At 43.9% G+C, this 23,770-nt stretch overlaps 1 protein-coding gene across 1 annotated transcript in view; it reads right to left on the bottom strand.

The window, feature by feature from the left end:
- The window catches only part of megf6b (multiple EGF-like-domains 6b), a 129,187-nt gene that overhangs the window by 27,564 nt on the left and 77,853 nt on the right, over nt 1–23,770 (bottom strand). The window contains 21 exon segments of the mRNA XM_084316030.1: nt 329–457; nt 2,038–2,166; nt 3,900–4,028; nt 4,555–4,686; nt 6,350–6,478; nt 7,655–7,783; nt 8,296–8,421; nt 8,551–8,685; nt 8,776–8,910; nt 9,830–9,958; nt 10,104–10,232; nt 11,229–11,360; nt 14,192–14,362; nt 14,673–14,795; nt 15,095–15,217; nt 15,852–15,989; nt 16,519–16,641; nt 17,310–17,403; nt 17,405–17,469; nt 21,306–21,431; nt 23,536–23,658. Of these exon segments, the coding sequence (XP_084172156.1) occupies nt 329–457; nt 2,038–2,166; nt 3,900–4,028; nt 4,555–4,686; nt 6,350–6,478; nt 7,655–7,783; nt 8,296–8,421; nt 8,551–8,685; nt 8,776–8,910; nt 9,830–9,958; nt 10,104–10,232; nt 11,229–11,360; nt 14,192–14,362; nt 14,673–14,795; nt 15,095–15,217; nt 15,852–15,989; nt 16,519–16,641; nt 17,310–17,403; nt 17,405–17,469; nt 21,306–21,431; nt 23,536–23,658 (2,649 nt within the window).

Raw genomic sequence — 23,770 nt, 5'->3', positions numbered from 1 at the left:
TCCAGGGTAGATGGCAAATAAGCAAATTTCCCAAAATGTTGGAGTTTTCCTTTAACAATTGTGTGTATTGAGCCTTTCTCTATTGTACCCATTCTGCAATCTGTTAATAAAATGTTCAATCAATCAAATTTGATTGATTGAAACTTTTATTAACAGATTACAGAATGGGTAGAATACAGTGATGCCACTTATCGATTTCACACAATTATCGATAATTATCGATAAATCGATAAGTGGTCTCAACCTTACTAATGTATATTGGGTTCTTACTTCTTACTAATGTATTTCCATCACCTGTATGACTGCGTCCTCTACTCTGTACACTCACCTTGTGTGCAGTTGGGACCGGTCCAGCCCGCCATACAAACACACTGCCCGCTCGCCGGGTGGCAGCTGCCGTTGTTACGACAACCACAGGTTTGGTTACATCCGTCCCCGTAGAAACCGGCTGGGCACGCTGCCAGGTGGGGAAGACAGACAATATGATTACCTTCTGATGAACTCTCTGAAGTGGAGTCATCGCCCCAAATAGGAAACAGCAGTATTCCTTCACACTGATCCATGGCTGTGCGATGGAGATGCTCCGCTCATTGCTTTCTCATGTCGGATCTTTTTCTGGGTCGGATTTCCTCAAAGCATTTTGGAGACTAAAGCTCTTCCCAGGCGGCATTTCACCTCAGGTTTATCGGGGGGAGAGAAAGTTACCTCATAACGTCGCTAGGAATGAATTAAAATATCACAAGCGGTAACTCAGGCAACCGCCAAACAGCTGCCTGTAATGTCATGCACACCTGCAGCTGTCATTCTGATGATTAGATGATTAGATTATTAAAGTTGACTTTAATTATTGTCAAAGGTGAAATCATATTGTCACAACACCGTCGAGGTATCCTAAAATCTAAATCAAATGTGCTCCGTTACACTGAGTTTCCAAAACAGATTTGAACAATTGTCCAACTTTTTATTTTCTTGTGTAAACTGCTAGTGATCACTGTGACACGGACAGCAATGGTGAAATGTCCCTCTGGATTGAAACAGACATAACAATTTAAAACAAAGTAGACAACTTTGGCAGGAATTGTTCCCATGGTACCTGGAGAAAATCAGACTTCCAGTTTGGATAAAAATCATCACCAGGTGCTCAATTCACCTGCCCTGTTCGCATGAATATTAAAGGCAACCAACTTGTGTTCGGCTTTTCTCTGATTGGCCCCGCCCCCATGCGCAAGCAAAGCGGCAGTCGTCCCACGTCCCAATTGAAGTGGGTGGTGGCACTAACAGTAGCGATTTTTATTGTTTTGTCATGACCAAACATAATCCCAACATAGATAGGAGGTGTACTGTATGTCAAATGTCGGTCATGTGGTGGAAGAGTTTAGTACAGTCACACAACAGAACACCAGTGTTTCTAGTAGATATGTTTATTAATATAAATAAACACCTCTGTCTGAACTGGTTCGACCAGCGCGTTGGTTCGACCAGCGCTTCTGCCGCGTCTCTCAGCGGAAAAGGGCGTGTGCTAGGGCGGTCACGTGGCCGTGTGGCCAATCAGAGAAACGCTGAACGAAAAGCTGAACACAAGTTGGTTGCCTTTAATATTCACGCGCCATGTTCATATTAACAACGTCCAAAGGACAGATCTTGTTCCTCTTTGTCCTGCTGCGGTAGAACACAGATCTCTACTGCGGTAGAACACAGATCTCTACTGTGGTAGAACACAGATCTCTACTGCGGTAGAACACAGATCTCTACTGCAGTAGAACACAGATCTCTACTGCAGTAGAACACAGATCTCTACTGCAGTAGAACACAGATCTCTACTGCAGTAAAACACAGATCTCTACTGCCAGGATGTTGTAGTAAAACCTGACCCTCAAAACGACCTGTGTACGAGCAGCAGATTCTGTTCCCAGCCTCCAGGTTCTGCTCCCAACTTCCCTCTTCAGACAATCTCATGAAAATTGACTTATGGCAACGCAGTATTAGTCGTTTTACCTACGGGAATTATATGAGGTGTGTGGAATGTCCATAACTCACTCAGGTTGCAGTAAGGGCCGATCCAGCCAGCAGGACAGGAACACTCCCCGCTGACATGATTGCAACTCCCCCCGTTCAGACACAAGCACTTCCCCTGGCAGTCCATCCCATAAAAGCCCTGGGGGCAGGCTGAAACACAGAGATCATTCATATTTAGGCTGAAACACAGAGATCATTCATATGTAGGCTGAAACACAGATATCATTCATATTTAGGCTGAAACACAGAGCTCATTCATATTTAGGCTGAAACACAGAGATCATTCATATTTAGGCTGAAACACAGAGATCATTCATATTTAGACTGAAACACAGAGATCATTCATATTTAGGCTGAAACACAGAGATCATTCATATTTAGGCTGAAACTCAGAGATCATTCATATTTAAGCTGAAACACAGAGATCATTCATATTTAGGCTGAAACACAGAGATCATTCATATTTAGGCTGAAACACAGAGATCATTCATATTTAGGCTGAAACTCAGAGATCATTCATATTTAGGCTGAAACACAGAGATCATTCATATTTAGGCTGAAACACAGAGATCATTCATATTTAGGCTGAAACACAGAGATCATTCATGGGTATGGTGTGCTGATGACAGGCTGAAACACAGAGATCATTCATAGGTATGGTGTGCTGATGACAGGCTGAAACACAGAGATCATTCATATGTATGGTGTGCTGATGAGAGTCCACACAGTATACATTCTTCTGTTGACAGAATACAATATGTTTAGACCAAGCCAGACCAAGGACAATGGGGTTGAAACACATCAACATTTATTTATTTTTCATTTCAAGGACTTTTTCTGTTATTGTAGTGTATTAGGGCCGGGAAAAGAATATGTAAATATCGCTTCATTTGAATCTAATCAAATTAATTCCAAAAATTCCGAGATCTTTTAATTGATGCTTTTTATCTGAGGATGTGTGAAGATTTTGGCTAAACATTATTCCTGGCTTGCCTGCCGTCCTTCAGATGTCCCGTTTGCCTCGTCTTGAGTTTCTGCTGACTTGCTACAGAAACTCAGCTGACCAAGATCTTTTGACAGCATTAAAGGTGGAGTCAGGGATTCTAAGATATTAGCATGTGCCAGATTTACCATCAATCTCGCTCCCACGTCTCCCAAGTATCTTTCTAGGAGGGGTTCCCAGGGGAATATATACATGTGCAGTAGAGTGCAGGGGTGTTTGCTTGGTATTTGGGGATATACTTATTTAAGTACCATATTACAGGTAATGTTGCTTTGTTTAACTTTACAAATTAATTATGTAATATATTGTATGTTGCAGTCCAGGACAAATTGTCTGTTCTTCAATGATTATTGATTTTAATTGAAATGTAACTGGTTTGTCTCTGTAGGAGGAGCTACCGGTATAAAGCTGTGGATAGGAGCTCCTCTGAGACAGTGCTACTGTGGACATGCTGGAGGCAACACGAGTTAGGACCCTTTAGTCAAGGGCCTAGTTTTTGTGGTTTGTTATTTTCTTTGGTTTGGATGTTTTTTTTTTGGGAAGTTTTTATTTTATTTAAAAAAAAAAGAAAATTGGGAAACACCATCTGTTTTTTTCCTGCATATTTTGACTGGTTGTCTGAAAAATAAATAAAAAAAACATCTGATGACAACTGCCTTCCATGACTCCTTCTTTCCTGTGACTCCTTCTTTCATCACTTGGCCAAAACCGCTTGATCTAGTCTATATGATTTATGTCTGGTGATGTGATCTAGTCTATATGATTTATGTCTGGTGATGTGATCTAGTCTATATGATTTATTTCTGATGTGATCTAGTCTTATGGTGGACTGTGCTCACAAAGAGAAATGGAGATGAGATCAGACATAATATTCTCTCACCCTTTTCACAGACGGTGCCGGTCCAGCCGACCTGGCAGGTACAAGCTCCACTGACGTGGTCACATGCCGCCTTGTTGTCACACTGGCATCGATGGCGACAGCCAAGACCAAATGTACCTGGAGGGCATTCTGCAACACCGATAAAAGACAACTTAGAAAACTACACCAGGAGATTTGTAATGAACTGACTTTTCAGCTAAAATAATATGTTGATTTCAGAATAAAAAAAAAAAAACAATACATTGATTTCAGATATTTAGAAAATGATGGTTGATACAATCCTAGTAGTCCATGAGGGATGAAGCGTGACTCTCTCTCCATTAAAATGTCATCATTATTCTAGTTAAACTGGTGACCTTCATCAAACATCTTAAAGGGGAAAAACTCACACATGTTATTTCTATGGCCTATAAAATCATCCAAAAGCATGTGCTAAAAACCACATTTGTGATGTCACCAGCTATAAAGTCTGCACCTGCTCCACAGACAATGAATTGGGAAAGACGGTATACTGTGTAGATGACACTGAGGACACCCGGGGGAATGTTATGAGTATACGGGGTACATTTGTACTGTTTCAGAACTGAGAGATCACTGCTATTGAATAAATAACATATTGGAGTTCTTCATCTGGGTGGTTGTCCTGGTCACGTACTCAGGTGGCAGTGTGCTCCAGTGAAGCCAGCTTCACAGTTGCACTGGCCCGTCACAGCATCACAGCTGCCATCTCCGTTCCTGCAGTCACACGTCTCGGCACAGTCCAGCCCCCAGCGGCCCGCGTCACAGGCTGCCATGGAGACAACAGAACAGCCCGTCAGACATCACTGAGTGAGGACAGACTCGACTCGACTCGGAGCCCTCTGGCAAACTCCTACATTAGTCACTCGTTTGCACGCTACAATAGCATGAAACTGAAGCTCTGTGTTAATTAATCTACGTGTTGTTGTGGAACTGTAAACAAGGATAACTGTGGTTATTTGAATACTGGTTGTCTCCTGTATTTGTTATTAAGGGTTTATGAGATTGATACTGTGGTATTAATGACACATGTAAGTTAGCCCACAAAAAAAAGCGAAACAAAGTATGTCAAACCGCTACATGATCTGTGTGCTCCGATGTTGTACTTTGTCTTAAGTCTTTACCCAGTTAACTGGGTACTCGCAGTAACCCAGGGACTTCTGACTTCTAACCCACCCAGAGACTTCTGACTTCTAACCCAGAGACTTCTAACTTCTAACCCAGAGACTTCTAACTTCTAACCCACCCAGAGACTTCTAACTTCTAACCCAGAGACGTCTAACTTCTAACTCAGAGACTTCTAACTTCTAACCCACCCAGATACTTCTAACTTCTAACCCAGAGACTTCTAACTTCTAACCCAGAGACTTCTAACTTCTAACCCAGAGACTTCTAACTTCTAACCCACCCAGAGACTTCTAACTTCTAACCCAGAGACGTCTAACTTCTAACTCAGAGACTTCTAACTTCTAACCCACCCAGATACTTCTAACTTCTAACCCAGAGACTTCTAACTTCTAACCCAGAGACTTCTAACTTCTAACCGAGAGACTTCTGACTTCTAACCCAGAGACTTCTAACTTCTAACCCAGAGACTTCTGACTTCTAACCCAGAGACTTCTGACTTCTAACCCAGAGACTTCTGACTTCTAACCCAGAGACTTCTAACTTCTAACCCACCCAGAGACTTCTAACTTCTAACCCAGAGACTTCTAACTTCTAACCCAGAGACTTCTGACTTCTAACCCAGAGACTTCTAACTTCTAACCCAGAGACTTCTAACCCAGAGACTTCTGACTTCTAACCCACCCAGAGACTTCTAACTTCTAACCCAGAGACTTCTAACTTCTAACCCAGAGACTTCTAACTTCTAACCCACCCAGATACTTCTAACTTCTAACCCAGAGACTTCTAACCCAGAGACTTCTAACTTCTAACCCACCCAGAGACTTCTAACTTCTAACCCAGAGACTTCTAACTTCTAACCCAGAGACTTCTAACTTCTAACCCAGAGACTTCTAACTTCTAACCCAGAGACTTCTAACTTCTAACCCAGAGACTTCTGACTTCTAACCCAGAGACTTCTAACTTATAACCCAGAGACTTCTAACTTCTAACCCACCCAGAGACTTCTAACTTATAACCCAGAGACTTCTAACTTCTAACTCAGAGACTTCTGACTTCTAACCCATAGACTTCTAACTTCTAACCCAGAGACTTCTAACTTCTAACCCAGAGACTTCTAACTTCTAACCCACCCAGAGACTTCTAACTTCTAACTAGAGACTTTCGTTGCCAAGGAAACGGCTTTGGCCCTGAGTGTATTTCAGTGAATGTATTGGCAAATACTGGAATAGGAAATAAACTTGGAAATCATTTAGGATGTTTATGAAAAGTTCCATCAGACTCGACAGACAGTAGTAGCCCGTTACCTTTCCTGCAGTTGTGCCCCGTCCAGCCAGGGGAGCAGGTGCACCGACCCGTCACGGAGTGACATCGAGCGTTGTTCTCACATACGCACTTCATCTGACATCCCTGACCAAAGCGGCCAGTTGGGCATGCTAAGAGTACAAAGAGAGAGATGATTTGAAAACAATAATTACTTATTACTCGCACAACCTCATTTCACAATAGGCTCAAAGGCACACAATAAAGTGCAGTCGTAGTGGTTAGTGGTTAGTGGTAGCGGTTTATGTCATCAAGCAGGGCGGTTGAACGGAGAGAGTTGTAAAAGTGGAATAACATTCTTCTCAGTGAAAACATGTCTGCCGGGGCTTCCAGGCTGCATTTATGAGCTGTCTCACAGAGGAAGGGGTAATGTGCTGGAGCTGGCATGTCGGGACTATTAACCCTCCAAAATAAACATACTCTTCTAACATCTCACTCTATTACTCGTCAAAAGCAAAGGACTGCACGATTTGACCACCACCACAGTCAAAACCTTGTCCTAGTTTTAGCCTGGATCCAGCCCCCTCAATCGCCCCCCACTTCTACCCTATGTCAAATCTCATGATTCTACGAGTCATTGCAAGCAATTCAGCCCCCGGAATCGCCTCAACTGAATCCCAAGAATTATTTTAGACATTTTGAAAGAAGGGCAGAAGAGTGCGATTCAGGGGTCTGGATCCAGGCTACTACCATGCTACTATTCCCCTCAGGGGGGTGATGTTGGCATGGAGACTACAGACAAATATATGAGTGTGGATGCATAATCAAAGATTTTGACCTTATCTAGGCACAATTACACCATCAGAAATTAATTTGAGGGAAAACCAAGGAAATGTTACAATGTATGACCACCTCGATAGAAGCACATGACCGTGTACTAAAATAGTAACTAGGGATGTCCGATATTATCGGCCTACCGATATTATCGGCCGATATCGGCATTCAAATGTGATAAATATCGGTATCGGTTAAAAAAATAAAAATACATTTATTTCTTTACATTTCTATAACCTTTATTTACCCAGGCAAGCAAGTAAGAACAAATTCTGATTTTATTTATTGTCAAAAGTATGCATAATGTTGTGTTAATTCCACAACAAGAGATATGTAATGTTAATTACCTGAAATTATTCCATTTTTGGGGGGGGGAACCCTGCATATATCGGTATCGGTTGATATCGGTATCGGAAATTAAGAGTTGGACAATATCGGTATATCGGTATCGGTAAAAAAGCCAATATCGAGCATCCCTAATAGTAACCCACATGACCCACACTGTTGACACTCACCGTTCTGGCAGAGTTTGCCCATGTACCCTGGAGAACAGTTACATGAGCCGTTGTGTTTGTCACACACTCCGTTCTCACAGGCTGGACACGTCTCCTCACAGCCCTGACCCCAGAAGCCCTCCAGACACACTGTGGCAAGATAATCAATATCAACTACAACACCGCTTTCTTCTTCTTCATCATCATTATCACCATCATTATTATCATCATCATCATTATCACCATCATCATCATCATCATCATCATCATCATCATCATCATCATCATCATCATCACCATCATCATAACCACCATCATCATCATTATCATCACCATCATCATCACCATCACTGTATATGTAGCAGTCAGTACTACGTTCTCTACACTCACAGTGTTTATATGTAGTCAGTACTACGTTCTCTACACTCACAGTGTTTATATGTAGTCAGTACTAAGTTCTCTACACTCACAGTGTTTATATGTAGCAGTCAGTACTAAAACACACTCACAGTGTTTATATGTAGTCAGTACTAAAACACACTCACAGTGTTTATATGTAGTCAGTACTAAAACACACTCACAGTGTTTATATGTAGCACTCAGTACTAAAACACACTCACAGTGTTTATATGTAGTCAGTACTAAGTTCTCTCCACACTCACAGTTCTCACAGCGCTCCCCTGATGTTCCTGCAGGACAGCTGCATTGGCCGGTCACTTTGTCACACGGGGCTCCAGTGCAGTTGCAGGGCTGGACGCAGCCGGCTCCAAACCTGCCCTCTGGACAGTCTGCACACAGGACATACTTCACGGATCAGGAGGATATACTTACACATGCTCATCCACTTGATTGCTCCACCACACATACATCTTTGTGAGAACACATCCTCCCCCATGTGGTGTACGGGTTCAACCCACCCTTATCACAGTTGTCCCCGCGGAGACCGGAAGGACACCTGCGTTGGCACTGCCCCGTCACATGATGGCAGGACACGCCCGGCGGGCAGCTACACTTCCCCTCACAGCCGGCTCCGTAGGTCCCTGGGTCACACTCTGGAGAGGAGGCCAGATGGTTCATGTATCAGAAACAAGGTTAACCTAACGGCGCATTATGCTTCTTTATGCTTCTGCTAGCATGCTAACCTTCCTTGCAGGTATTGCCTTGGTAACCAGGTTTGCAGACACAGGTGCCATGGCGACGGTGACACTCCAGAGTGTTCTGCTGGACGCAATGACACTCCTCCGAACAGCCAGGTCCAAAGGCCCACTTAGGACAAGCTGGACACAAGGGAATAAAACATTAATATTGTGCTCACTGACAGATATATATATATATCCATATTCATTTGCACACCCATTCATTTGCACATCTACTCATTTGCGCATTTGCACTGCACTCCTTTCCATATTCCCTAATTCATGTATTTGGATACATTCCTTGAATTACTTTGCCGTCTACATTCCTGATCTTAGTTTTTAGATTTGAATTACTTGCCAGGATAACAGGTTATATCAGGGCCCTTACATTGCAAGTTTTTGTCTATTAAGTGTAATAAAGGGGCACATCGCCAAAAAACAATGCTGATTTATTCTGCACATAATCTCACACACATCCAAAAGCTCCAAACAGTTTTGCACACATTCATTTAGTTATTGAGAGTAAATGAGTTTGAATATGGGCCACCAGTGATGTCATGGGGGACATTGAATCCTTGTGTTGTGTAAATTACAGCACCATGAAATTATGTAGATAAAAAATGTGCAATACCTTGTCTTATAGGGACTGCAACCTTATCATTTCATGGTGCTGTAATTTACACAACACAAGGATTCAATGTCCCCCGATCACTGGTGGTCATATTCAAACTCATTTACTCTCAATAACTGTCAAGCTTAATTAATATATGAAAAACAGTTTTTAGATGTATGTAAGATTATGCTAAATCAGCATAGTTTTTTGGTGGAGATTTTCTGATACATGCACAGTAAAGAGGAGGCTGGCCGAAGAAGCTGTCATTGTACATGTACTGTATAACGTGTATGTGGAAAATAAACCTTGACTTTAAACAGCATAGTCAACATATTCTCATACCAAGAGAGGACAATGATGGACTATGATGTATGTATGTAAACCCCGCCATTGAATTCTGATGGACGAGATGCAGACGAGAGGTCAGAGTTGAAAGGTGAGACTCACGCAGGTGGCAGAAGCGCCCGTACAGCCCCGGGTCACACAGACACGCCCCGTAGGTTCGATGACAGCGCCCGTTGTTGGCACAGTTACACTTCTTATTGCACTGCTTCCCATAGAAGCCCTTAGGACAACCTGAACAGAAAGAAAAACATTGTAACATTTACCTCTTAGAATAACTGCCGATGACATCATGGTGTAATAATGAGGAAAATGTTTTTCAATGAGGATTAAGTGTCAAGAGGAACGTTCACGTCTGGGTCAGGTAGAAATAACTCACCATCCTGGCACACGTCCCCGCTGACGCCCGGCGGGCAGCGGCAGTTACCGCCGACAGGCTCACAGCTGGCACCGTTCTTACACTTGCAGGGGAAAGAGCAGTTTTTACCAAAATAGCCCTCGAGACAAGCTGTGGGCAGAGAGGCACGTTGTTAAAGGTATCGCTGTGTCATTCATTTAATAGTACTGTGATTAAGTGTAAATGATGAGTGTGGGATGATGGGTGTGTTTGTGTATGTGGAGGTGGGGAGTTGAATGGTTAGTTTGTGTGTGTGTGTGTGTGTGTGTGTGTTTATGTACAGTATGTGTGTGTGTGTGTATGTATATGTGTATGTGTATGTGTGTATGTGTGTGTATGTGTGTATGTATGTGTGTATGTGTGTATGAATGTGTGTGTGTGTGTGTGTGTGTGTGTGTGTGTGTGTGTGTGTGTGTGTGTGTGTGTGTGTGTGTGTGTGTGTGTGTGTGTGTGTGTGTGTAGGCCCTCGACCTAGCATACTGTGCGGCAAAGGGAACCGCTCCCGCCTACCTCCGGTCAATGGTTTCTAACTACACACCCTCAAGACCCCTACGCTCTGCATCTTCTGGCCGCCTCAGACCTACTCCTATCCGAGCTCCGGGAGGGTCATCAAAGAGAAGTCGCCTATTCTCAGTCCTTGCCCCACAATGGTGGAATGAACTACCCACCCCAGTTAGGACAGCCGAAACCCGTCCAATCTTTCGCCGTCGACTAAAGACGCACTTCTTCAACTATTATCTGAATTAAAAAAATTCAAATTAAAAGAAATATCTAACCCTAACTAACCTTACTGTCATGCACTTGTCCTAATAAACTAACCTACACTGTAGCACTCAACACTCTGATGAACATTGTTACTCAGCTGATAGAGTTGTGCCCTTCCTGATGACTTGTCGTACAGAACTTGTAAGTCGCTTTGGATAAAAGAGTCAGCTAAATGACTAAATGTAAATGTAAATGTAAATGTGTGTGTGTGTGTGTGTGTGTGTGTGTGTGTGTGTGTGTGTGTGTGTGTGTGTGTGTGTGTGTGTGTGTGTGTGTGTGTGTGTGTGTGTGTGTGTGTGTTTGTGTGTGCGTGTGTTTGTGTGTGCGTGCAGCAGTCCTCACTCTGGTTGCAGATGACACCTGTCCATCCATCAGGACAGTCACAGCTGTCTCTCGTCAGGCTGCACTTCCCTCCACTAGAACAGTCATCGCAGGTCAGACTGCAGTCATGACCGAACGTGTCGTCCAGACACACTGGAACACAACAACAACATCATCCTTTCACATCTTTATTTACTGGAACACAACAACAACATCATCCTTTCACATCTTTATTTACAAAACAATAAATAAACAGCAAACATTAGTCTCACATGTAAGACTACAACCGTAACACTTTCAGCGCCAGAGGTCGCTGTGGGCCGTGTGGCAAGAATGCCAGCGCTTTAAAGAATAGGGATACATGCCGGTGTTTGCAAGGCTAAAACTATATTAAATATCATAGCTATGGATATAAAACTATTGCCCATTTGACATCGAGTATCTATCGTTCAATTTGTGGAAAAAAGAAAGAAAAAATGCATCCATACATTCCCGTTTTATACCGTGGTGAATATGAGTATAGTTTTAGAGTAATTCTGTGTAATCCCAGGAAACGCCGCCATGCAGCGTTCAGTGCATTTCACTAGAAACCGTGGCGTTCCTCACCTTGATCAACAATCAATCTGAAATCAACGCTATATTATCGGTATTATGTTTCATCATACATGCATGAAAGGGTGGGGGGGGGGGGGGTTTCTATGCTTCGATCGTCACCAACGGAATACGTTACACACACACATTACACACATACGTTAGGATCGCGGGGAAGGGATTCTTTGATCAACGCAAGATTGATACCATATAGCCCTTACCTTGACTAGGATGTACTGCAAAAAGAATATTCCAATTATCTGATCGCCATTCCAAGTATTGATGTCGATCGTGTTGCCAACATAATCCACCAAAGAACATGAACCGGGAGTGCTTGATTATCCTCAATCCATGTGTTATAACCGCTCGCCATGCCCGACTAGGAAAACCCGGACCGGACTTTTTAGATCGACGTAAAGCCCAAGCTAGAGAGTTTCCAAGGATGTGCAATACCGACCGCAAGGCGGTATACTCATCCACAATGATAACACAGGCTCCCTCGATGGATTATGAATGGAAATATCGAATAAAAGAAATAATGGGCGGCTGAGTGGCGCAGTGGGCAAGGCGCTCGCCACTAACGCAGGAGATGCTGGTATCGAGCCCAGCTCTCGGTGTTGCTACCGGCTTGGCCGGCCGTCATACTAACACAATTGGCAGTGTTAGAGGGTGGGAAAGCCGGTGGGTGGGGATTGGACGTTGTGGACAGCGACTCCTACAGGTCGGTTGGGTGACGCCGGTGCGGCGGAAACAGGAAGTATCGCGTGAGCCTCCCACACGTTACTCCTCGCCACTGAGAGTTCGAGCTCCTGCGGTGAAAAGATGCGACAGGCTGCCTCCTTGTGTACCGGAGGGGACACATGATGCAAGGCTTCTATCCTCACTACAGCCGATCAGTGGGAGGCATAGTCTAGCAACGTTCAAGACAGGGGAGGGAAGAATTGGAAATACGAAATTGGGATGGGAGAAAAATAGAAAATGGGGAGAAAAAGTGGATACAAAAAAAAGAATAAAAGAAATAACGATCGAAAACCCGACTTTCCTCGGGTTTGGCGTCCAAGCGATGGCGAGTTAACCCGACTTATCTCGGGTCTGGCGTCCAATGTGTTAAGGTTGTCAATACTTAAAAAAAAATTAGAACCCAAGCCCTATTTATTTATTTTTTAAACTTTGGCCATCCCGCCGGCTCTTTTTTGCGTTTATCGCATTTTCTCTGGTCAAGAATGACCGACAGACAGAAACAGGTTGAATGGGGGTACAGATGGGGGGGAAGACACTCTGAGAAAGGCACGGCTGCAGTCCGGGAATCGAACTCGCTAAACCCCAGATCCGTGACGAGCACGGTTGTCCCCGGCGCCGAAATAGCGCTCGAGGTACGCGGTGAGCTACTGGAGCTCCCCCCAAGCCCTATTTCTTACTTACCAAAGATATTGTCAATTGGTATTGTCAAAAGTCCTTTCTCAACACAATCCATGCTGTTCCTCATTCTAGATACCCACAGCCGCAGCTAGTTTGCCACAAACTAACGCAAATCCAATGCGGTCAAGCTACTGAATCTCACTGAATGTAACTTACTCCACAGTGCACACAAACCGTAGATTTCAATTACCTCCAGTCAACTTGTACAGACAGGAGCTTGTCCCCGTTGACTTTGCATTCATTTGTGGCTAACTAAGCAGAGCCGTGGATATCCAGTACCAAGAAGAACAGCTTGGAATGTGCTGAACAAATACTTTTAACAATTGGTAAAGGGCTAGGGTTAAATAACGGTCAACTATCCCATTAATGTGCAAAACAGCCTCTGTTGTCAACTCTGGTTTCTTAGTTCCTAATGTAGCCCACAGGATTCCAGCAGAACAATGTTGACTGTGATTCAGAATGTGCCGGTCCTGAGAGCCGAGGCCTTCCAGCCCCGAGGTGATGTTGGCAACACGTCCTGGTGACTACTGTTGTCAAATTAATCCATCAAGACCGGGGCAACACAAAACAGATTCTGTGGCTTCCTGCCATGGGCTCCATCCTGGCTGCCATTGAATATAAGCCTCCCCATTACAGCCAGGGATGCTGTGGAGGTATGTAGGAATAACCCTGGAGTACGTAGGCTGAGCAATTAACCCCCCCAACCACCCCGTGTGGTCTGTAATTGCCGTCAGCAAATGAGGCAGTCAGACGTAGCTCTACCTCCAATAAGTCAGACACAAGGTAATCAGATACAGCTTCCTGGTTAGTGGCTGTGTGTGTGTGTGTGTGTGTGTGTGTGTGTGTGTGTGTGTGTGTGTGTGTGTGTGTGTGTGTGTGTGTTGTCTGTGTGTCTGTGTGTGTGTGTGTGTGTGTGTGTGTGTGTGTGTGTGTGTGTGTGTGTGTGTGTGTTTGTTTGTTATGAGGGGACTAACCGAATTTCTCCGCCAGCACGCTCTCTGCCCTCAGCTCGCCCTCGTCGTCCTCATAGTCGTCGTAGCGCTCCAGGGGCTGGCTGTAGTCATGGAGGAGGGTGAGCTGGGGACGAGGCAGGGGCAGCTCCATGGCGCCCCCGCTGGACAGGGCCTCGATAGCATCTTCCAGGGCTGTAGGGGTAGAATGTGAGAGCGAGAGAGAGAGAGAGAGAGAGAGAGAGAGAGAGAGAGAGAGAGAGAGAGAGAGAGAGAGAGAGAGAGAGAGAGAGAGAGAGAGAGAGAGAGAGAGAGAGAGAGAGAGAGAGAGAGAGAGAGAGCGAGAAAGAGAGAGAGAGAGAGAGAGAGAGAGAGAGAGAGAGGGGGAGAGTGAAAGGAAAGTGTAAAATGACACACTGCAAGACGAGGTATTGCTGGGAGGAGTTCTGTCTTGTGTGATGCTGCAGGTGTGCGATGCCCCCCCCCCCCCGCTTCAGGTACTCACGGATGCAGGAGTGCCGGTCCTCTTCCAGACGGAAGCCCCGCCTGCAGAAACACTGGAAGGAGCCGGCGCTGTTCTGGCACGTGTGATCACACCCGGCGTTGCCCGCTAGACACTCGTCCACATCTAAAACACCACCGGACACACAAACACAAAGTCAAGACGTGATTACAACATCGCCGAACATCTGAGATGAGACTACGGCTAACGCACTAAAACAGAAGAGCGGTGATTCGCTTCAGAAACCGCACAATAAACTGAAACAAAGACAACCTTGTGTTCGCTCGGTAACTTCACGCTCGCTTCGTAAGTTAAACTGGAAGCTCTCCAGATACAACAGATATAAATACAAACCCTGCCGTCTCGTGAAAATGCTGGTATTGTATAGTACCACTTTTTTTTTGGGAGGGGGAGTGAAAACATACCGTCGCAGCTACATCCATCTGCGTTGAGTCGGTACCCCGCTGAGCAGTAGCACTCGTAACCCCCGGGGTAGTTGGTACAGTCCTGCTCGCAGCACGAGCTCCGCTCTCCGCACTCGTCCACATCTGCCAAACGCAACACGCAGGGTTTATACGCTTTGCCTATTCACTGAGATGATGCTTTAAAGAGATAGCATGGATTGTACAGAGTCTGGGCTTTGCCAACTGAGGCGAAGGGTACGTGTAACCAAAGAAAAGGGGCATGCCGCTGAAATCGAGGCTTGAAATACCGGTATGTTATGTCCTATGTTATTCCCGTGACAGTTTGGTCTATGTAAAAGTCACGATTTTTCTCCTATTGCCAGGGGGGGAAAAGGACCCCACCATGTCTAATTTATGATTACATACTAATAAAAAAAACACTTCCATAGATGATACATGATGGGAAATGTGACTGTAATTGCACCCAGGATGATTATCTGGGTATAAAGGTATATTTTACGGTTCGTAATCTATTACACATATCTGCAAAATCTCAGTTGGGTGTTCAGATAAACTTTGTATGAGTTTGCTGTGAGTCCGCTATTCATTGTCAAGAGAGAATGATATCACATGTGTTAAATCACGGGTCTCTGGTGTCTAGCTTTAGGACATAGTTGTTTCTAAACACTGTCACAATAACGCCACAATAGTAACATCTGTCTCATTATGTGTATCCAATTGCATTTGGATTTTTGTGTTTTCAAGTCTTGAAGCATACCAACACAGGTCTTGAGGTCATCGTCTAGTCGGTAACCCTGGTTACAGGAGCAGACGGGGCCATTGGTGGAATGTTGGCAGTGGTGGGAACAGCCGCCATTGTTGTTCTCACAGCTGTTCACTATCTCCATCTCAATCCCTGTGTGTCACACACACACACACACACACACACACACACACACACACACACACACACACACACACACACACACACACACACACACACACACACACACACACACACACACACACACACACACACACACACACACACACACACACACACACACACACTAACATCAAATCATCTTGTAATGTAATATTTTGCATATTAACTAAAGATACTGTACTAGTATACTGTATTTAAAAGGCCAGAATGTCCAAATAATTACTAACCTCCTATCATTCTACTATCATGCACTTTGCTAGCTAAAGAATCTACCTTGCCTATATTACTACCTACAATAATACATCTATACCACTATGCACTCAAGACTGTAGCACCCAAGTTCAACACTGTTTGACGAACGACGTCACTTACCTTTAGCTGCCAGAGTTGTACCCTTCCTGCTGACTTGTTGCACAGAACTTAGTAAGTGGCTTTGGATAATAGCGTCAGCTAAACGACTAAATGTAATGTAAATGTAAGGGGAAGGGTGTGAACTCACTGTAACATTGTTTTCCGTCAGATCCCAGCTCGTAGGCCGTGTTACACACACAGCTGTAGGAGCCCAGGGTGTTGTGGCAGCCGTGGGCGCAGTGGGCATCTTCTGTTTCACACTCATCAATATCTGCGGAGAGAAAACAGACATGTTAACCAAGCAGAAGGTCTGAAGACACCCGTAGCTTCATCATCGTCCACATCTCAAAACCATCGGAGTACTCCATAGGACCAACTTTTTCTGCCTAAAGAGAGGGGGCAACAGTGGCTCAGGAGGTAGAGCAGTCGTCTGGTAATCGGAAGGTTCCCGGTTTGTGTCAAAGTGTCCTTGAGCAAGACACTTAACCCCTAATTTAAACCTCAGGTTGGCACCTTGCATGGTTGCCTCCGCCGTTGGTGAGTGAATGGGGAACAAAATTGTAAAGCTCTATATAAATGCACCATTTACCACCTAAAGAGTCACCAGACCGTAAACAGTTGACGGACAGAGGACAATGGTAGGGCTGCCCCACCTTAGTTGATCGGTTTGGTCTCAGTTGACCAAGACTTGGTTAGCTGGTTAAGTCAATTGGATGGTTTTTTACCATGAATGAGTTACTTCCTGATGTGCAGCACATCTCTGGTACGCACAAGATTTAAAGAGGTCCTTCTGGATTATTGCATGTGGACAACAAAAATGGTTACAGATTTGTCTATGAAACTAACTGATCGATTAGGTCAACAAATCCTGTGACCATTGGTGGCCTGAGAATCCCTTGAGTCCAGGACAGTGAACAGACGAACGGACGGACAGCGTACCTCCGCAGGTCTTCCCGTCCTCCGCCAGTAAGAAGCCCGCTCTACAGTCACAGAAGGTCCTGCCGCCGTCCACACGCTCTACAGTCACAGAAGGTCCTGCCGCCGTCCACACGGCACTCGTGCAGACAGCCTCCATTCTGATCTGCACACGGGTCCTGCACTGTAACACAAGACACACAAACATTCACACAAATCATCGTGATATCAATCAAACGTGCGAAACAGAAATCCGACGCGACAGGCGAACACCGCCGGAATCCCCGGTCATCCAGTCTAATGCATGCAGCACATGGAGAACCCTGAACACACAACAGCACCACTGAATACCTTGTCCCCCGCCTGACACAGGCCTGAGTGTTCCCCCTGCATAGCTTTGTGTGTTTGACTTGTAGAAGCCTATCCAGCGTCTGGGATGAGATCCTTCGCTGACGCAGCTGCTCGCCGGCCCAAGATTACAACGTAAAAGGTGTTTAATAAAAGACAGTAATTTTTACTAAATCATAATCTTCCCACCCCCTTGGGAACGGTTCATGGCAAAGCCTCAGAGAGGCCAGGAGGGGAGAGGGAGAGAGAGAGAGAGAGAGAGAGAGAGAGAGAGAGAGAGAGAGAGAGAGAGAGAGAGAGAGAGAGAGAGAGAGAGAGAGAGAGAGAGAGAGAGACAGAGAGACAGAGAGACAGAGAGACAGAGACAGAAAGAGAGAGAGACAGAGAGACAGAGAGAAAGATAGATACCAGAGTGGGGAGGGATAGCGAAGGGCTCATTTGGTGGAAAAACAAGAAAGAACACCAGTGTGATTCATGTGAATGACTTGCAGCAGGGAGGGATATCCTGTCAGGTAATTAGGATTGGCAGCTACAGTGTTTACTGTGTTGCTCATGTTATGACAGGCTCCTCAAAATCCCAGATTTAATTAAATTAAATTAACTCTTCACGCTGGTTTATGGTGTCTTCTTTATCTTTTCTTAGTCATCTAACCAACCCAAATCCTCCCTCAACATCATTCTTCAAAAGCCAGTATGAATGTTCATGTGTGCTTAGTGTTGTATTGTATTGTACTCTGGTGGCAAGGGACTAGAGCCTGGGAATATGGGTATACTATATATACAGTATATATATATATATAGTATTATATTATAATATTCATTCTCACGGTATATATATTATCTATCCATCTGTCTGTACATACCTGCACATAATACTTTTACATATCTGTACATATCCCTTACCTACTCTTACTAGTTACGCTGCTGGCCAGTATGACTGCTACCATACTGTCTTTATACCTGTATCCCTGTACATATTATATTACAACTCTGTACATACATCTGATTAGCACTACACTCAGTAGTACTGATTTATATTATGCTATACACAGTTTAATCATGTGTACATTATACATTATTATTACATGGCGTTTTCACAATCGCCGAAATGCTTGCTTGTGATTGGTCAATAGCGCGCGTCAGAGGTCCGTTATCACACAATAACGGACCTCTGCCAAGCAATAATGACCGCTGTGCGCAGCTGTTCGCAATCAAGCCCACTACAATACTGTATCAGTGCTGCTCAGCATATGCACAGCTGCACTCAGTCATCAGTGCAATCAGACCACAGACCTGCCGACTGCCGATAATAATAATCACTTTATTTGGGCTGACAGAGCCACAGAACAACTGCGTTTGCATTTGATCTCGTCTTGTCGATGGTGTACAATGAATTAGGTATATTTGTTAGTAAGTTAGCCATGTAATAAGCGGGATAATGTATAGCTATACTCGATCATTGTCGCAAAATAATTGACCTTCACTGACATTTAAAACACCTCGGCGCTGCGCCTCGGTATTTTAAACTCCGTGTCGGTCAATTATTTTGCGACAATGACCTCGTAGCTATACATTATCCCTTACCTATTGCACTTTACTGTTACATTTGCACTCTGGTTGGATGCCAAACCTGATTGATTGATAACTTTATTAACAGATTGCAGAATGGGTACAATACAGTACCAACTGCTAAGAGGATGCAGACCATAAAAAGACGTTCGTCTTGTTTACATCAGGGTCCTCCATTTTCTTTTTGTCTTACTGTACTTGTGCTGTAAAATGACAAAAAAATATTATCTAATCGAATCTAAATTTGAATCTTATTATATCTAAATATAATACTACATGTCGGTTTCTCAGACTATGTGCTAAACTGGTTTAAAACATACATCAGAGGGAGGAAATTCTATGTTAAACTAGGAGGCCACATGTCTGAGATATATGACAACAACTATGGAGTTGCACAAGAGAGTTGCTTAGGTCCTTTACTCTTCTCCCTTTACATGTTACCGCTGGGTGATATCATCAGAGAACATACAGTAATGTAGGTTTCCATAGCTATGCGGATGATACACAGCTGTACATATCTGCTGAACCAAATGATACAGCTATTAACTCCATCACAGACTGCTTATTGGCAATAAATAAATGGATGAGTAAGAAATTCCTGAAACTAAACGAGAACAAAACTGAAATTATAATTATCGGCCCCAAAACAAAGAAAGAAACGTTAATAAAGAACCTGGGAGGACTAACCCCTTGGATCAAATCTGAGGTCACAAGTCTCGGGGTTATCATAGAATCAGAACTGAACTTCAATTATCATATTAACAAAGTGATCAAAACATCGTTCTTCCATCTCAGAAATATAGCAAAAGTAAGACCATTTATTAATCAAAACGATGCTGAGAAGCTAATTCATGCATTCTTATCTAGCTGGTTAGACTACTGTAATGCACTTTTTACAGGTCTCCCTAAGAAAACCATAGAGAGGCTTCAGCTAATCCAAAACTCTGCAGCCCGACTGCTTACTAGAACCAAAAGGAGAGAGCACATTAGTCCAGTCTTAGCTGCTCTACACTGGCTTCCTGTAACATTTAGAATTGACTTCAAGGTCCTTCTCCTTACATACAAAGCTCTAAATGGACAGGGACCTAGCTACATCGCCAACACTCTAATAAATTACAGGCCGGCAAGAACACTGCGATCATCAGCTGCTGGACTACTAGAGGCTCCCAGAAACAGTCAAAAGAGGATCGGTAATGCAGCCTTTATCAACTATGCCCCAAAACTATGGAACAAACTACCCCAAAACATCAGGGAAGCCAACTCGCTAGACATCTTCAAAAGACAGCTTAAAACCTATCTCTTTGCTCAGGCATTTAAATGAAACATCAGGGATATCCTGACACAAATTGTACTTTAACTGCACTATTCTTACCCTACCTACACTTCCTATCAAATGTATGTGTCGGTTCTATGCACTGTAATTTTAAGAGCACTGCTCTGTTGTAATCCAAAATTGAACTATTTTATCACACTTTTTACTTCTTCCTGATGCACTGCTCTGTTGTATGTTAAATACCCTGTTGTATGTCCGTTCTATTTTATAGTTTTTTGCCTATTTTTAAACTGAATCCAACCGCACTTTGTTTTTACTCTGTCTATTCTATTTTATTATTTGTATTACTGAATGAAACTGTAAACAGAAAGGCCTATTGGGATGCTAGATCCTAATGTGAAACACTGATTTACCTTACCTTGCTACCTCTCTATCTTTTTTTATGCTCGCTTATGCCTGTATTTTTTACTGTTGTGAAGCACTTTGAACTGCAACTTCTGTATGAAAAGTGCTATACAAATAAAGTTTATTATTATTATTATTATTATTATTATTATTATTATTATTATTATTATTATTATTATTATTATTATTATTATTATTATTATTATTATTATTATTATTATTATTATTATTATTATTATTATTATTATTATTATTATTATTATTATTATTATTATTATTATTATTATTATTATTATTATTATTATTATTATTATTATTATTATTATTATTATTATTATTATTATTATTATTATTATTATTATTATTATTATTATTATTATTATTATTATTATTATTATTATTATGTAACATCTATGGGTACTCACGTCTGCAGTGTTTGCCGTCCTCCTCCAGGATGTGGCTGGCCTTGCAGCGGCAGCGGAAGTGAGCAGGTGACTGCTGCACACAGTAATGCTCACAGCCGCCATTACCCAGGGTGCAGGAGTGGACGGCTGGAGAGACAGATCAACACAATGACAGATTAATATACAGCATGACAGAGACATGGAAAGATGTATGTCTTCTTAGGTAAAAAAAAGAAAGTGGGACAGATCAATCCATAAAAATTCCATTTCTAAAATCATTGGTTCTGCGTTTCGATATGGCTAGGGCTCACATTCTTCACACACCAACGTTCTTTTCTCAGAGAGGTCGCAACCTCAGCCGTGACGCTGACACAGACCCTGTCCTAAATACCTGAGTGGATTGCTCCGCTCTACTCCATTAAGGATCCATCAAAAAACACACATAATCACACAGACAGCCGAGCAGGAAAAGGTCCTCTTTAGCACCGGGACACTCTGATGAGGTGAGGGTACGAGCCAGCTCAATCATCTACGCTGTCCACGTCCCCCACCCTCTGCCCCCCCCCCCTCCTCCTCCCCCTCCATTTTCCACATTTTTCTCACTGTTCCTCTCAGCAGATGAAGCCCCAGTGACCACTCAAGAAGATAATAAAGCACAGGCTTCACCGGCAGTTGTTCTCAGAGACAGTGTTCTTCTCATGAGAAGGTGAGAGACAGTGCAGCATCCATCCATCACATGGACCTGTCAAAACCTTGAGTCCCTTCCAGCTCAAACATTATGCATGGCGCCCACCCGTTCCGCGTGTGCATTCTGTGTGTGTGTGTGTGTGAGAGAGATACGTCTTGACCTCTCCAGGAAGATCAAGAGCTGGATAAGATGAATAGTAAATAGGACGAAAAAATGCTGAGCTGATAGCTCAGGACATCTGCTCTGTGTGTTCTTCCGTGCCTACCGTGTGTGTGTGTGTGTGTGTGTGTGTGTGTGTGTGTGTGTGTGTGTGTGTGTGTGTGTGTGTGTGTGTGTGTGTGTGTGTGTGTGTGTGTGTGTGTGTGTGTGTGTGTGTGTGTGTGTGTGTGTGTGTGTGTGTGTGTGTGTACAGATAAACAAAATCGGTCTTGCACTGAGCTCTGAACCCAGTATTTGGTGATCATGCACGGCACACACACACATACATACACGCACACACACACGCACACACACACACACACACACACACACACACACACACACACACACACACACACACACACACACACACACACACACACACACACACACACACACACACACACACACACACACACACACACACACACACACACACACACACACACACACACACACACACACACACACACACACGCACACTATTCTCCACCATCTCTGGAGAGATATGCAGCCTCGCAGATAAGCATCATTTTGGAGAAGGTCCACATATGCAACGTGATTATTATTAGTGCAATCAGTCATCTCTCCGCTTCAACAGCTGTCACACAACAGGCACTCAGAGTGATGCTAAGGACCCTTGAGAATTCCCCTCTGTTACAAGACTACACGGCTATCACACCTACCTTCTTGCTAAAGCCAAGAAAAGCAGTATATGTTTCCATTTTCGAAAACGTCAGAGAGGACACTCTGTATACATTCCTGACTGTGAAAAAACGGATACAGAGTTTATACTTTATGCTCTATCGACTGTTTTTAAAAGCCCTGGGGCTATACAAGGGCTAATGTATCTAGTATGAGAGCAGCGCGGTGTAGAACAGTGTAAACACTCAGGAGGTCACGATTTCCAGGATCACACACACACACACACACACACACACACACACACACACACACACACACACACACACACACACACACACACACACACACACACACACACACACACACACACACACACACACACACACACACACACACACACACACACACACACACACACACACACACACACACACACACACACACACACACACACACACAGATTCAGGGAATGAAGCATGTTCGAGCTTCCAAAGACCCCACTGACAAGGGAATGGGCCGCTTCCTGGTCGAGTCCTGAATACCCCCAGGCCTACAGCACTGACAACACTCCCTCCATCCGTGGCATACAGTGGGACGACACAGCATCACTGTACAGTAGCTCCTGGCTTCACGATCACCGCCATTGTGACCCGTTTCTATAAAGACTGTGACTTACACAGTGTGGTCACAGACACGCACATTTCTACGTTGCCAACTCACCAAGGCAGGTGCGACCGTCCACATGCAGGCGGGAGCCTGGGCTGCATTCACAGTGGTAGGAACCCCTGGTGTTCACACACCTGTGCTGGCAACCCCCGTTATGGACCTGGCACTCATCAATATCTGTGAGAGAGAGGGGGAGAGAGAGAGAGAGAGAGAGAGAGAGAGAGAGAGAGAGAGAGAGAGAGAGAGAGAGAGAGAGAGAGAGAGAGAGAGAGAGAGAGAGGCAGACAGA

Source organism: Notolepis coatsorum, assembly GCF_963971535.1.
Source record: "Notolepis coatsorum genome assembly, chromosome: 6".
Classification (NCBI taxonomy): domain Eukaryota; kingdom Metazoa; phylum Chordata; class Actinopteri; order Aulopiformes; family Paralepididae; genus Notolepis; species Notolepis coatsorum.
Note: the sequence above shows the minus strand (reverse complement) of the source record. Positions and strands in the feature narration are given on the sequence as shown.